This window comes from Corapipo altera, unplaced genomic scaffold, assembly GCF_003945725.1.
Source record: "Corapipo altera isolate COAL_440 unplaced genomic scaffold, ASM394572v1 46, whole genome shotgun sequence".
NCBI classification, from domain to species: Eukaryota; Metazoa; Chordata; class Aves; order Passeriformes; family Pipridae; genus Corapipo; species Corapipo altera.
In genome coordinates, this window is record NW_020884883.1 from 16,215,274 (window position 1) to 16,230,151 (window position 14,878).

The 14,878-nt window shown below is 40.1% G+C and overlaps 1 protein-coding gene and 1 long non-coding RNA gene across 6 annotated transcripts in view; one reads left to right on the forward strand and one right to left on the reverse strand.

Annotated features, from left to right (window-relative positions):
* KLHL29 (kelch like family member 29) overlaps nt 1-14,878 on the forward strand; it is a 394,046-nt gene that overhangs the window by 251,748 nt on the left and 127,420 nt on the right. For all 5 annotated transcript variants that reach the window (XM_027641022.1, XM_027641020.1, XM_027641024.1 and 2 more), the window contains 2 exons: nt 913-1,054; nt 1,801-2,346. In XM_027641022.1, the coding sequence (XP_027496823.1) occupies nt 913-1,054; nt 1,801-2,346 (688 nt within the window). The remainder of the gene's footprint in view (nt 1-912; nt 1,055-1,800; nt 2,347-14,878) is intronic.
* On the reverse strand, nt 959-2,116 carry LOC113946101. Its single transcript, XR_003527291.1, has 3 exons — nt 2,034-2,116; nt 1,632-1,861; nt 959-1,024 (listed from the first exon to the last, which is right to left on the reverse strand). It is a non-coding gene; the product is annotated as an uncharacterized LOC113946101 (long non-coding RNA).

The following is a 14,878-nucleotide window of genomic DNA, read 5'->3' on the forward strand; positions in this document are numbered from 1 at the left end:
AAAAACAAAACAAAACAGAAAAAACTTTTAATCTTCCAGCAGTGAAATACACTGCAGACATAAATAAATGAGACCTGTTGGAGCACCCTTGTTTTTGACAGGCCTTTTCTCAGCAAAGGAATGGTTGTTTGGGAAGATCCTCTAAAACTGCAGCAGGGGGGCTTGCTTAGCATTTAAATCCACATGATAGTTTCTTCATCAAGAGATCTCTTTCAGATCATATCCCCTTTGATGATTATTCAGCCCTAATCCTTCCCAGACTTTACAGTTACTTTAACCTCTCTGAAGACCTGCCAACATACCCACTTAAGCAGCCAATGATGTTATGCTGCCTTTTTTTTTAATTGGCATTCAATTTTAAGGGTTGAAAGACAGTAAATACTAATACTTCTCCTTGCTGTTCTACAGTAATTTGTCCTACAGTTGTAAATAAGTCTTTCTTTTTCTGTCTCCTGCTAAACAAAACTCACTCTTTTTGGAAGATATTGAGCAAACAGAGGATTTTCCCATTTTATATAGCTGTAACTGAATGGATATTACCATATCTGGGTTGTCACTGAGGGGGTTTATTTACATCGCAAATGAAGCAACTTATTTCTGAAAATACTAGTTTGTTGAGGATTCTTTTTTTTTTTTAAGGTAGATCTATTAAATATCCAGAAGTACTTTTGTCAACTATTTTGTGTTTCCATATGGATGTGTCATGCAAGCCTGGAGGAGAATCACATAATTTTTAGGGTTGGAAGGGACCTCTGGACATCATCTGGTCCAGCCCCCAAATGAATGTTATTTAAAGATCTTAGGATATCCTCTTGGACAGTAACAAACAAGCAAACTACTAGCTTTGAGGAACTCTAATTAATCCCAGCAGTCAAAACATTTTTATTCTGTATTTTTCTTTCTCTCTGGTAGACACCTTGCATTTCCAAGACTGAAAATCAGCCTCAAGGACTTGCAACGAGCGTCAGGTGGGGACAGACACCCATCAATCAGTCCACGCCCTGGGACACTGATGAGCCTCCATCTAAACAGATGAGGGAGAATGAAAACCCAGGTAAGTTTCTAATCTTATTTGTAATTCTACCAGGGAAAATCGTTAGAAGAAAATGCAATGCACTATCTCCATTTACCTCTGTAAATTAGACTTCATTGTGAGTCCTTTCTTTATTCTTTAGAAGGGGTTTTCTCTCATTGTAAAGACCCTTCAAATTTCTTCTGTGCTGGGGCTAATATGAATGTATTAAGATGCTGCAAGTTCATTAGAGTGGTTTTTATTTTTCCTTCTCTGCCTTCACTAGAGGAAAAGGCACTCTGTAATACTTTAAGACCTCTTTTATGTCCAGAACTACCTGAAATGATTTCCAGCTTCCAGACACATATCATACATTGTGCTACTATGCCAGACGCCTAATTACAATGTCTTTGTAGTGGCTGGAGCACCATTATTATACACACAGAGTGTTTGTCAGGGAGCCGTGAAAGCGCAGCGGGAAAAGAGGTTAATTTTCTTGGAAGTGTGCGCTTAAGCTGCATAAAGTGCAAAATACATAAAACCACAAACATGCTGCATGTCAACTGACGAGTATTTTAACAATTGCGCTCACATCGCTGCAGCAATTTTATGCACTTACTACTTGGGAACGGCTCCAGACCCTGAACTGCTTCAGGTGTTGTGCAGGGGAGCGCGTCGGCGCGATTCGGTGGCGGGCACAGGTGCGGGAGGGGAAGGCTGGGAGTGTTTATTTGTCTTCTGCCCTGTGCCAAGCCCACCACCATTGCTGGCCTTCCTTCGTGCCGCAGGTGCAGCTCCCTGGGTCACCACGGTGGCAGCGGGCAGCCAGCCTGCCCTGATCACGCACTCCTATGGGATGACACAGCCGCCCACCTTCAGCCCTGCCGCCAACGTCCAGGCCCCCGTCATCGGTGTCACGCCCTCCCTCCCTCCGCACGTCACCCCCCAGCTCCCGCTGATGCCGACCCACTACCAGCTCCAGCCGCAGCCCTCCCAACCCCTCAGCAACATGGTGGTCAACCTCCAGAGCCAGCCCTTGTACACCAACAGCCAGCCCCTCAGCATGTCCTCCATGAGCGGCGTGGGCCCGGTGGCCCACCCGGGCCCCGGGGCGGTGGGCAATGGCCACCTGGCCTGCCCCATGCTGCCGCCGCCACCGCCAGCCCTGCCCTCAGCCGCCCTGCCCAGCACCGCGCCCGCCACCAACGGGCAGGCGGCCGCCCCGCTGCCCCCCAGCGCGGCGGCAGGCGGCCCGGACAACACCAACGGGGTGCAGATGCTGCGGACAATCGGCGTGGGGAAGTACGAGTTCACGGACCCCTGGCACCCCAAAGGTAAGGCGGGCCAGCTTGGCCCCACAGAGCGTGCGGCGGGGGTGGGCGGCGGCAGAGCCTCAGCATCCCTTCTGCTCTTTGAGACTGCCAGCCCTGCCCTAGAGACTGTCTCCACGCTCTTCTAAGATGCAGAGCTTTTGTGAGTTACTGATGACAAAAAGCATCATATTAACAAGAGGGAGGATGAGCTGTGGGCGTATTTTGTAGTGAAAAGCAGCTTTCAGAGCTATTGGATAAGCCGGTGCTCCCAAGGGTAAAACAGCCATCATCCCGTGCCACTCCCTTTGAAACACACCCCTGTGTTTCCATCTGACCTCTGTCCCCCTGGCTGCTGTTGTGCATCAGCCACAACACTGGCCACCTTCTTCAACCCTTGTCTTCTCTATGCTCTGGTAGGAGCCCAATCCAAACACAAGTAACCCACTGATTGCAGCTGAACAGCACAAACACATTCAGCATTAAGGGGAAAACTTCATTACCAGCTTCACTGGGCTCAAATGCTGCAAAACACCCTGAATAGTCATGAGCGTTCTGGGAGGTTGACCTTTTCCAATGAGTAGTTTGTAAATGAGCCCCACCGCTGGGTCACGGTGGAGTGTTATTTCCGAGTGTCTTACTCCAGACACTTCAAAACTCCCTGCACTCTTGTGCTGACTTTCAAATTGCATTTTCAGAGTTTTCCCTTCCTCCCTTGCAAATCACGACTAGGCCACATGTGCAGGTAAAGCAAAATGCAACTTACGAAAATATAAATGTGGACCTATCAGCAAAATCAATTAAATTGATTTTGTAAAAAACCCGCACCTTCATTAAGTCTGTGATATTTTATGTATACATTTGTATTCAGACACAATCCATGTGTAAATTATGTATTTGCCACAAGCTATTAAGTTCTATTGTGTAGCTCGGTATTAAGGACGAGGAATCTCTATTAAAAATGATTAGTCCAATAACTCTTCCTGCTCATTACATAAATTGAACTTTGGTATGTGCAAATTCTTACCAAACTTCTCTTGAAATGGAGCTCAGACACGAGCTCAGCCATCCTTTTCTAAAACTAAATATTCTGGTTGCTTTTAAATTTTCAGCTCCAAACCCCAGATATGATGAGGGCTCTTGCTGGATGGTGAGATTCTGAATTTTTCTTTGAGTTCTGGATGGGTTTTAAGTGGCACCAGCCCAGTCAGGTAGCCAAAAATTGACCAACAGCTGTTTTATAAGACTTTAGTTAGTTCTTTCACTTTAAAAAAACAAAGACAAAAAAACAAAATCCACTAAAGCAATTTGTCAGGTCATGTTTATAAGTTAAAAACCTTGATTTTGTAGAGATTTATACCCTAATCTTGGTAGACTGAACAGTAGTGGTTCTGTTGGATGTCTCTCTCCTCCATACAAGCTATTTGTCTTCTACAAGGCATCATCTCTACTTTCCATAGCCACCTATTCTAATTTGCTGCACTGGTTACTTGGATGCCTGATCAAATTAACGCAATTTAAAGGATCACTTGGTGTCATTGGAGACATGTGCAAATATACAATACAAGGCAAAACACATAAGCTTAAACCACTTTCACGGCGGTAATTTGATCACATATCTGAGCCCTAGTGACACTAACCTAGTGAGACAAATGAGCACGTCAGTGACTGCACACTTGAGGTTGGGAATACTCCTAAATGCCTCGCATACTTAGGGCCAGCAGCATCAGTTGTTATTTACTCTTCCTCCATCAATTAACCTTCAGCAGATTTCTGGCTGGCAGATGAAGTAAACTTCAAATCAGAGCCTAAGTAAAAAGACCGTAAAATATTTAATCGGTCTTTTAATATTTGATTTACAAATTCTTAGTCAGCATTTTTGCTTAACCTCCTGTAAACCCTAGTCTAGTCTACTCTAGTCCAAGCACCCCAGAGACCAGTTGGCCCAGGAGGTGTTCATTAAGGTGCCAAGGAGAGTTCCTCATTGGAGTGTGCCTGGCATGCCAGAGCTGTATCTGGTCCTGTGTTTGGAAACTTCTGTACTGAGGAGGAGGATCATAAGGAGAATATTAAAACAAGCAGTATTTCTAATCCGCGGCAACTCTTGACACATTTGCCTTACTGTACCTTACAAACTGCAGGCTAGAAACTGTTTTTTCAGGAATTAACTGGCTTCTCTCTGACCATCAGCTATTGAGTTATTCCTGTAGTGGTTAAAAGCAAACAAACGTAAGATAATGAAGAGTGCACATACAAATGTCTCATAAGCAGGACCGATTTTATAGAGAAAAAGTAATTCCTTCTTCTGTTTCTAATCTTAAAAGCCCTTACATCTAAAGCTATAATTCTTCTTGACAAACCTGAAGTCAGAGAAGATTTGGTTGTTTTTGAATAAGAGAGAAAAATCAGGAAAGAGGAAACAACTGGGTGCTGAACCAGACCTTAAAATCTCATTAGAAAAGGATTCCTAATATAAACTCTATGGGTTTCAGTGTGGCTCAATTTTCTAATTATTTTATGTTTTAATTTTTGCTCTCAGGGATTTCAGTCTCGAGAGCCTGGCTGATTTCACAGTCTTTACATGATAGACACCTTTCTCTCCAGGAAGGAATGGAAACTAGGAGAGAGTATTAAGCTGTTCAAATATACAAGTTCAAACTAGTTCCTACAAGTTTCACTTAAATATTCTCTCTCTCTCTCAGAGAACCTTGGCCATATAAGAGCCACTGCTAATGACCTTGAGATCTATCTCATTATCATGAAATACTCTAAATTATTATTTCACTTGACAATCCAGTCTTGTTCAGGTTTGAATAATTACCCAACTATCCTTCAAGTGATAGAGCAGTTTTCGCTGGTTAATATGATAGGGTTTCTTATATTTTTAGACTTTGTTAGGGAGCTGATTTGAAACAACATGTTTTATTTCTCATAATTATCTTTCATTTGGCTGTGTACGTGTTTGGGCCATTGTATACTCTGTTCGTGCAGAACTAGGTTTCTTACTCAGCTGTTTCTAAACAGAAGTAAACAAATAAGTTACCAAAAGTTAAAGGCACTGCTATTGTGCTGTCTCATTTGCAATAGGTCAAGAGATCTCACTTCCATGACTGAAAGAGTCATGTCCATGGCTCTTAAAAAAATACCCTTTGATAACCAGAACCATGATAGAAAACAGATATGTCATTCTCCTTACAGTGTTACAGCTAATTTCTACCTAATTCCATTGAAACTACTTGTAAGAAAACTTTTACCTAGATTAGAGATCTTCTTGGTCTGGATGGGTTATATTCTGTTAAATATGAATGTTAACTTTAGTTACATAATCCATTTACTTACTGAATTTATAGCATTGTCCCATTATGAGAGACATAAATAAAGTTCCAAAGTAATTATTGCTTTTAGCAATGTATGAAGAACTGTAGAGCTGCCTTATGAAATGCATGGGGTCTTTTACCATACACAGTCAACAGGAGGTTCGGGAGGCATCTGGTTTGGCTTGTAATTTCCCTGTGGATAGGATTTATGCCAGATACTCCTAGCTGACTTCAAAAGCCATGACACCTTAACGCAGACGTGTAAACTAATATTTTAGAACAGAATTAGCCTTTGTTTTCTATCCATGTCCTAAGTCTTGCTCTATAAGCTAGAGTACCAGGGGAATTAATAAAGCAGAATATTCAGAACCATGATGATGTTAATTGTGAACATATTCAGTGAAGATCTACTGAAGTTCTCACAGATTTTTACATGACTTCTTCAGAAAATACAGAGTTGCAAATAATATTCAAACCTAATTTCGATATCTTCAGGCTACTTGATGTGCCAGCCAAATTGTTGGTTGCACAACGTCCCTGCAGGGAAGAGAGAAACTCATCCCTTCAGTTTCTGACACAAGGTGCCAGTGTCCCATGCCATGGCACAGTGACAAAGACCAATGTCTATGTGCCTGCCAATCCAGCTGAACCCAGATAGAGAGGAATTAATCATTCAGATGAAGGACTAGAAGATATTGGTTTCCTCGCAGAAATAACTGAGTAACTGAGATTTAGTCCTTAACTGTTTTGTCGGGCAGTATGCTTCCTTATATTCAAGACTTGTTGCAAATCCAAAACTGAACCCTTGGTGGATGGTGCTGACATATGTAGGGCATAAACATGCCTGGGCTTGTTACACATTTGGAAAGATTGTTACACATTTGGAAAGATACTATCTTCGTAAACTTGATATACTTCGAAGCATAGTTGCTAACACAAAAAAACGAGGAAAATACTTCATCACACAGTACTTCATACATACCTCATTGCAGTACTTACTCCTGCAGTGCAAAATTAACCATGGGCATCATGGGTTTTAATTTTTGGATGTTCATGGATACTACTGATGTTTGTTTCCATAGTATTTTTGTTCTGAAGTTCTTTGGTTTGCAGTCTTTAACTGGTGGGAAAAGCAAGCAGATGCTAATTAGTGTTCAGAGTGTAATGACTGTAGAAACATAACAATATCAGAAATAAAATCTGAATGTTAATCCTTGTAGCACTAATTTCTTAACACTTCATTTTCAAGCATCAGCAAATAGCATGAACTAAACAATAACAAAACTACAAACGAATACTGTTGCATCATCACTTATTGATTGCACCTTTCACACTTGACTTTATTGCATTGGAATTCTCATTAGACCTCAGACAATATTTACTTTCCTTAATCATGAATAGTAACAAGGCAGAGTACAACATTTTGTCAATAACTATCAACTTTTTCTTCACAAAAGGCTGAATTTTCAAAGGAGTTTCAGCTTGACCTGCAATTCTATGAGTGTACCTAGTTCTAGACATGAATGCTGGGGGTAGGGAGTGTTTAAATTCAAAATGCAACCTAGCATTTTGAATTCTAGTAACCTTAATTAAGGGATATTCAGTGATGAAGGCTCTAGAAAGTCTGTTTTGAGTTCTCTGTCTTGTACCAGAATACATGGCCTATGTAACCTTAGGAAAATCTCTCTTATTTTTGTATCCATAGATGTAGAAAGGTGGATAGATAAATAGATTATAAAAATTATATATATATATAAAATTTTACATAAAATTGTATAGTGTGTCTGTGTACATGTATATACATATATATGAATATGTATGCTTATATTTGTGGGGAAGGAAGTCTCCTGTTTCCTGTAGGAGAGTTAGGTTAGCATGGAAGTGTTAGGATTTTATATGCTTCTTACTGTGTTTTCCTTAGGATAGTGGTGATTTTCTGGGGTGACCTAAATGGTACCAAGGTACAGATGATTAGTGGTCATTTAGTAAGCTCAGCTTGCAAATGATGTGTAAGAGTTCAAGAATCCCAGAATGGTTGAGTTTGGAAGGAGCCTCTGGGCGTTGCCTGGTCCACCCCCCTTGCCAAACAGGGCCACCTAGAACTGTTTGCCCAGGGCCTTGTCCAGATGACTTCTGAGTATCTTCAAAGGTAGAGACTGCACATACTCTCTGGGCAAGTGTCAGTCATCCTCACAGTAAGAACATGTTTCCTCATGTTCAGAGGGAGACTGATTCTGACACTGAGCACCATGGAAAAGAGCCTGACTCCATCCTCTTTGCACCCTCCCTTCAGGTATTTATATACATTGATGAGATCACTCTGAGCCTTCTCCAGGCTGAATAGCCCCAACTCTCTCAACCTCTCCTCCGAGGAGAGATGCTCCAGTCCCTTTGTCATCTTCATGGTCCTTTGCTGGATTCTCCAGTATGTGTCTCTTGTATTGATTGAGGAGCCCAGAACCAGACATGGCCCTCCAAGTGAGGCCTCACCAGTGCTGAGTAGAGGGGCAGGATTGCCTCCTGTGGTCTAATGGCATTATTTTCCCTAATACAACCTGGGAGTACTGGCCTTCTTAGCTGCAAGGGCACACTGTTGGCACACATTTTACCATGTTCATGCACAGTAATGAACTTCAAGAAAACAGGTTCTCTAAAATCAATTTTTTATCAAGATTAATTACAGTCTTCTTTCATTAATATAATCCTAACAGAATTGCAAAATTGATGAGAGTATCTAAGCAATCACCTGATTGAGAATGAAATGCATTTCACCTTTCTGTGCTCCAGGTGGGGTATTTTCAGTAATTTCTGTCCTGTCTTTTAATGTCACTGTTGGTCAGGTTATGAACAGACAGTGATTTAGTGCGCTGAAGAGTCAAAGAGGACTTGTAATAGTCCTAGAACATTGCCTTGCTAAACATATAGCATGAAGAAAGTGATCAAATTCTCTTTTGGTTGACATCTCTCAGTATGTGACTGACATGAGATTTCCATGTTTCAACTGGAGCAGGATCCTCTCAACACTACCAATATTTTATGTGGTTTATTGTAAGAAAAAAGTGGGTCATTGCTAAACTGAGTTAAAGCTCCCTGAAATTGCCCTTAAAAGTCATCTGGTTTGTGCTGTTATTTTTTATACCTCTGTTTTTTGAAATAAATGCCAGATTTGCAACTGTAGTTCATCTGTTGAAAACACAGAGCTGAAGAACTTTGATTTTACTCTGTTACATGATATTATGTCATCATTTGCAGATCCATTTAGTTAATTAGACAGCGATATATTTGCAGTTGTCTTGAGTTTCTTCCCACTCTGTAGTCTAAGATATGGTTTGCTTAGAATGTGGTTTCTTAACAAATATAGTTCAGTCCATGACAGTGGCCATCAAATACATTCAACATAAGTCTGAGAGGCGGCAGAGTTCTGTTGAATTACTATTTTCTCTCCCGTCCACACAACACTATATTCACAGAGTGCAAAATTTCTCAGAGGCTGGATAATAACCAAAATCTAGGCTCCCTTTTGGCACAGAATACATAAGTGCCAACTCTTTATAAATACAGACCAAATTTCCAGGCAGGCTGCCCATCCATCCATCCATCCATCCAAATACCATTCCAACAATCCCTTGCAAGGAGATGGAGCTGCATTTGGATGTTCTGAAAGTTATAATTGTCCAAAACACTTGTAAAGTCTCCATGCTCCTTTCAGAACTCCTTAAGTTTAATATCTGTTTTCTCTGATCTTGTCTTCCTTGGTTCTCTGACTTGCTCAACTCTTGACACATATTTGGATGCAACCCTTGTCTTCATCCAACCGTTTGGATGCAACGGGAAACACACCTGTTCCCTTTCACTCTGTCCTCCTATGCCTGGAGCCACCTTAGAGCTACCTTTCCTGAGTGTTCAGTTCGCTCCACAAGTTTGGCTTTTTCTTGAATTTTCCATGAAGATTTCTTCTTTTTCACAGCAGCATAGTTCACTTCTTTTGATGTCATGACTTAAAAAGTGGACAGTCAAGTTATAGCTACTAAAGAGTGTCAGCAGAGAATGGGGACTTCACACTCAGTCAAAACTGAACAAGCTGGGTCCATCTGGTGCATTTGTGTATATACTTAAATGTTCCCAAAATGGGCTATTTTGTGACTTCTGGAGATCTCCAGACAAGCAGATTTATTAAATTGCAAATATTTTTTAGTTTCCTTACAAGAAAGTGGAAATGCTTTTTTTTCTAATCAGGGGACTTTTTTCTAAGTCCCTCCATGGAGCAGTGTCTGAACTCTGAAGGAGGAAGAATTATTTTTGATTCCCATTGCATTCAGAGTGAGAATTATTCTGTCCCATGTTAGATTAAAAAAAATCTAAACAGATTTGTGAAATAGAAACATTTCCAAATAGTGACTTTTCTTGCCCTGCTGTGCCTTGAGATTGCTGATGATAAGCTCTGCTGTACCACAGCGATGCAGGCTTTGAGCTGTGGTTGGTAATAATAATAATCTTAATATGGGATTACATAACACCTCGAATCTTCAAATTGTTTTTAAGGACATAAAAGTTATGTCATTAATTCTACACAGTAGAATTGATTAAGCTTCTTCCAATCAGTCTGATTTGTGTTACATGTATATACAGTACCAAGTGAGGGTAAAAAGGTATTTGTACATATTTGCATCTTAATATTTACAAATCACTGCATTAGATTCACAGGCTAAATATTCTGGAAAGTATCATTAGGGGATGAAATCATCACTAGGAAAGAGTTACACAAGCTCGCAGGACTTTCCTGACAAAACTTCCACCTTCTAGATTTGCAAATAAAAGTGGCATGAAGTTTTGTCATATTAAATTCAGAAAATTACAGCATTGGTGTTGTACTGTACTGGAAAAATCTTTGGACTGCTGAAAAAATTTGGAGGTTCAAGGTAAGTACTTGAGCAGGACTATAGATAGTAATATGTCCATACACCTATGTGTACCAACCATTAAGTCAGAAGCACTTGACTGGACAAGGTGCCAAGATGCTTGGTCAAGTTTGCACAGTATCTTGCAACAGTTTGCAAGAAGCTAAAACAGAATGGAGGGTTAGCCTCAAGACTTTGTACATTATATTTTGCACAATACTCTTTGGCATAATGCTCACAAAAAAAACCCACACACCAAGAATGTAGGAATAAAGATTAAAGAGATTTTATTCATGATTCCTCTCATGTGTCAGAAGACGACAAAATGTGTCCATTGATCTGCACACTGAACTATTTGGATGGGGCTGAGGAAGATGGTACAAAAAGGACAAAATTGGATAAAACTGAAGAGGTCTTAAGAGAAATGTGGGCTGACACTCCTGTTCAGTCTGACTGATTTATAGAGTATCAAAATCCAATATCAAACCCAGCTCCTCTGTGTGACCTTTTCCTCGTGAAGGAAGAGGGAAATGTTCCTTGCATCCCCAAGCTGTGGATGTTCTTTAAAACAAGGATCATTTTGCACAAAACACTACCATCCTGTGGGAAACAGACGGAGGAGCAGTGCTGGTAGATTCCTGTTGCCTGTAACCTAGGAAATAGGAGATTCTGCTCTTTGCCTTTTCAGGCATGCTGTGTGGACTTTGTTAGAGATGCAGATTTTCTAGATGGGAAATTTTTCCAGATGGGAAATAGAATTTGCTGGGGTTTAGGTCTTTCTCTGCTGGATACACTGATATCATGGCCATACTGTGCTGTTTTATGAACAGTGCATTTCTTTGAGAGGTCTTTTATTATTCTGCAGGATGGTTAGAGCTCTGGTTTGGAAGTCATATTAAGCATCCAAAAAAAAAGCATTTTTAGGAGCATTTTAGAAGAACTTTTGCTAGATGGATAGCAGGTACCTCCAGCAGGAATCACTCAAGTTGATTTCAAGTTTATACAGATACAAATATTTAACCATCAGTATGTAGAGAGCCATTGCACTCTGAAGAAATACACGAATCTCTTTTACATTTGTATAAATGTTGCAGAAACAGGGGCTCATATTCCTTCAGTGCCAGAATAACATGTTCTTCATTTGTTTTACTTACTGGAACAGTAAAAGCAAATTTGACATCTTGTCCAAGGGTCAAGTATTCAAGGACAGTCGAATATGCTCATGAGCAGAAATTAAATACATTCCAAGAAGAGCCTATCTGTAAAAACTCCACACCAATAAGAATTTCTTCTTGGAGAACTTAAATGAGTTCCCCAGCCCTTTGCTGGAAGTGTCCCTTATGCCTTTGGATAAACTATCATTACTTCTTTTTTTTTTTTTCTTTCTCTCAAAACTGCCATATAGGCAAACTTTGTGCAGTGAATTTCAGTGTTATCAGTCAGGGCTGCCTTAATTCACTTTCATGGAGATAAAGGGATGCTGAGAACACCTCTTGACATTAAGGGTAAACTCAATCAAGAATTTTGCTAAAGCCAGGGAATTATTTTAGCAGGTATTTTGGTCCAAATTCATGGATATTGGAGTGCTAGACTCAGTATTTCAGTAAGATTTGGTATTTCCTGAGACTGAGTCTTCTTTTTGTGTCTTAAAGAAAGTAGAGAAGGGCTGTTTATATACTGAATATATATCCAGAACTATATAACTATCTGGAGATAAAGACAAATTCTAAATATCCAAGTATGTTTTAATATACAGTTTAAAGAAGGGGCCTATTTCAAACGTGCAAAGTCCTTTTGCATGTACTGAGTTAGTAACATCTGATTCCTACCCCTTTGAACATACTGGGAGAATGTTTGGGTTTTAAGGTGAATTCAGACTGAGGTGGGAGGGAGCCAGTCCGGAAGTGGAATGGGACCACAGAATGTGTTTATGACAGGAAAAGGGGTACCCATATTGCATCTAAGTGAAATAAGAGAGGTGGTTTTCAGGATGTAATTTATAATTACCCGGACTGGATATAGATTATAATTACTTAGTCTGGAACTATGCCAAGACACTGAAATTAATATTTCAAGTTTGGAGGGAAGAAAAATGAGATAGTGTTTGGCTGGGTTGGTAGTTGTCTATCAGCCATGAACTGAGAACCAGGAAAGTTTAAGGAACCTCCCTTGAACCTTGAATTTACCTCCCAAAAGCAGATTAAGAGACTTTTACTTAAAGTCTTAAATGGAAAACAGAGTATGTAAAAAAACCCATTGTAATAAGGAAAAGATAATGATAGCATCTTGGATTGTTTTTACATGGTTAGTAAATGAGAAAGAAGAATCATTTGTATTCAAAACTTAAGTCTTAGTTTAAAGAACCTTAACCATCAGTCAGGTCTGCTTTTATTTTACTGTCATTGTATTGAGAGGGTATTTTGATATTATTGGTTCAAATTACTTAAAATTTAAGACAGTGTTTGCCTATTAACATCTAAGTGGGGTAAGCAAGCACATCTAGTCCTTTTTTGTGATGAAGACGGTTTTCCTCATCTGCCCATGGAGAGCTACTTCTGAATGTCATACATCAATCTTTTTACCAGGCATCATTTCATTAGCATCAATAAAGCTAATTTGGGCATATATTGTCAACAGTTTTGATTCATGGTTTGTTAAACTACTACTTATACTGTTACCTCACATATTCCAGTGCTGTCTTATACTGTTTAAAATATTAAAGCCTTCTAAGAGGGTTAACATTCAGAGAGAGGCTTATAGACCTCATTCAGGAGACATCCCTTGCAGTAGCACAATGTCCCACAGGGGGCTTAAGGTTTTTCGTTCAGCAGTGGCTCAGGAAAAAAAGAGTGCTGTGTATGTGGTTTCCACTTGGTCTTTACTCAAAGGCTTCCTCACTAATTCCCAACTCATCACAGTCCTCATCAACCTGTGTAATGTGCTCATCACATGCTCATTTTCAGCTTTTGATTTGGCCTGGCTGTCTGCTGGGGAAGGTTTCCTCTGCTAGAAGTCTCCAAGTGCATGAACGAGTGAGCTCTAAATGTTACTAATAAAAAATCCTTTAATCCACTTTAACAATGATAAATTGGAACTGAGAACTCCTCTTACTTTACAGATATGTTCGGTTCAGAATTTCACTTAAGTCAGGAAATCATTTTATGGGAAAGAGAAAAGTCCTAAACACCCCAATGTGGACAATGGGAATTAAAGGCCAAATGCTTAATTGCTCTTACTGGCTATTTGAAGCACCTACCAATGACTGAAACTTCCTCTGACATGGCTAGTTCCTAAAATATTCACCAGTCTTTTTCATTATTTTATTCTTAATCACCCTGGAATTTTCCTTTTTATTTTACCCACATTGTAACTGGTGTGTGATGAAAGGAAATAGCTGATCTGGGCCACAGAAGTTTAGATTGAGCAAAGATATGTCTAAAATGTATTTTTCTGGATTTAGTTGTATTTGCTACATTGTGTTGGTAGTAGGTAGCTCACACCTAAAATATGTACTGTTATCCATCTGCTATCCTGTGTTTATTTTTTACCTTCTTCATTGAAGAACGTAGCATGATCAGATACAATGAAAAATGAAGTCTCTTTCTTCTTCTTCTTTCCCAAAAGCATATGAGGTTGTGCTAAGGACTTATCTACAATGTTTTGTGCCTCTTGTAATCCCTACAGATCTCTCTTTCAGTAGTGGCACTTGAATATTTCCCACAACACACCTCCCTGCAGTGTTATACAAGGCGTGGAGCAAAGTCTGGGCAGCAGGAGGGCCCTTGGAGGGGTGCTCACCCTGCCTGGCCTTACTATGGGGCTCCTTGTTGGAGCACTTCAGGTACCTCCTACGTGCCATCACCTTCTTTGACCTGGTCAGGCTTTGGGAGGCAACACACATCCCAGTAGCTGGTTTCCAAACATCCATCCATTATCTGCCAGCAAATGTAGGCTCATTGTTTCCTGTCTGATTTTGAAAATCTGGCCCCAGCAGCAGGTTTTTGTGCATTACTGTACCAACATCTGGCTTTTACTGGCTTGGCAGACTGTCTGTATCATTAAGTAGAACGAAACTATGCATTGATATGGATGGAGATGATCCCGCACGAATTTCCAAAAGGACGTCAGGGCTGTTGGCAAATTAAATAGTTGAAGAAATTCTCCATCTCTCTTCCTTTTCGTGATGTATCAGGGAATAAAATTGAGGGGAAAGCAGAAAACAAACTAATGTAAGCGTAATTCCCAAATTTCAATCTTCTGTATATTATGGGTCATTACCCGTTAATTTGCTAAATGGCAGTTTTCTATGAAAGAAAAGTTTTGTTTAGCTGTATAATGATG